Source organism: Tupaia chinensis, unplaced genomic scaffold (assembly GCF_000334495.1).
Source record: "Tupaia chinensis unplaced genomic scaffold, TupChi_1.0 Scaffold000207_1, whole genome shotgun sequence".
Classification (NCBI taxonomy): Eukaryota; Metazoa; Chordata; class Mammalia; order Scandentia; family Tupaiidae; genus Tupaia; species Tupaia belangeri.
Window position 1 is genome coordinate 1812819 of NW_006159682.1, and position 1113 is coordinate 1813931.

The 1113-nt window shown below is 60.6% G+C and overlaps 1 protein-coding gene across 1 annotated transcript in view; it reads left to right on the plus strand.

The window, feature by feature from the left end:
* Positions 1-1113, plus strand: part of DMRTA2 (DMRT like family A2) — a 5832-nt gene that overhangs the window by 144 nt on the left and 4575 nt on the right. Inside the window, 2 exon segments of the mRNA XM_027771338.1 lie at positions 1-292; positions 294-405. The exon segment at positions 1-292 is cut by the window's left edge and continues 87 nt beyond it. Of these exon segments, the coding sequence (XP_027627139.1) occupies positions 1-292; positions 294-405 (404 nt within the window).

The following is a 1113-nucleotide window of genomic DNA, read 5'->3' on the forward strand; positions in this document are numbered from 1 at the left end:
CCCGCCACTGTTGTTGCGGGCGGCGGAGAAGTCCCCACGGACCCCCAAGTGCGCGCGCTGCCGCAACCACGGCGTGGTGTCGGCGCTCAAGGGCCACAAGCGCTACTGCCGCTGGAAGGACTGCTTGTGCGCCAAGTGTACGCTCATCGCAGAGCGCCAGCGCGTCATGGCGGCGCAGGTGGCGCTGCGCAGGCAGCAGGCGCAGGAGGAGAACGAGGCGCGCGAGCTTCAGCTGCTCTATGGCACTGCCGAGGGCCTGGCGCTGGCCGGCGCCAACGGCCACATCCCTCCACGCACGGCCCGCCTACGAGGTTTTCGGCTCCGTGTGTGCAGCCGACGGCGGGGGGCCCGGAACCGGAGCGCCGGCGGGGACTGGAGGTGGCACAGCCGGTGCGGGGGGCACAGGTGAGAGCTTGGTCAGGTCTGGGAGAGGGAAGCAGGGTCGGAACTCTGGGATGTGCAGCCCAGGGACTAGTCGGTGAACAAAATGTGTACAATCCCCTTCTCTAAGCGACCCACTGCTGGAGTACACCGCGCACCCTGTCCGATTCGGGGCATAGACACACACACCCCATTCTCCCTTTCTGGAATAGCTGCATTTTACTCCTTCCTCTCACCGCAGGCCCTAATGTAGACGTTTTCATCTTAGTCTTCTCAACCCAAAGGCCAGCAGGTCCCTGCTTCCCTGCTCTCTCCGCTGCGTCTTCTCTGCAGACGGAAACCCGCGCGTCTTCTTTTCCTTTCCCCCTCGCTTCTTCTCAATTCCACTTCTCAACTCTTTTCAGAAATCCGACCCCCTCCACGCCCCAATCCCGCAGTGCTTGCCCTCTGCACTGAAGAAGCCCTTTCCTGGAACACCAGGTTCTTTTTCTCGTGTTCCTAATGCTCCCTGGACAACTGCAGGCTGGGCTCTCCTCTTCTAGCGTCTTTCTCGAAACTTGTCTCCTCTTTCTCAGGGCACTCCTTTTGCTTCCCTAGATCCCTTTTCCTCTTCCCTATTTACTCCCTTCCTAGCCCCACCCTCGTCACTGGGGAGCTCAGAAATCAGGCTGTGCTATTCAGGGTCCTCCTCAGCTCTCAGCTTGGAATGGAGGAACTTCTCAGGAATCGATT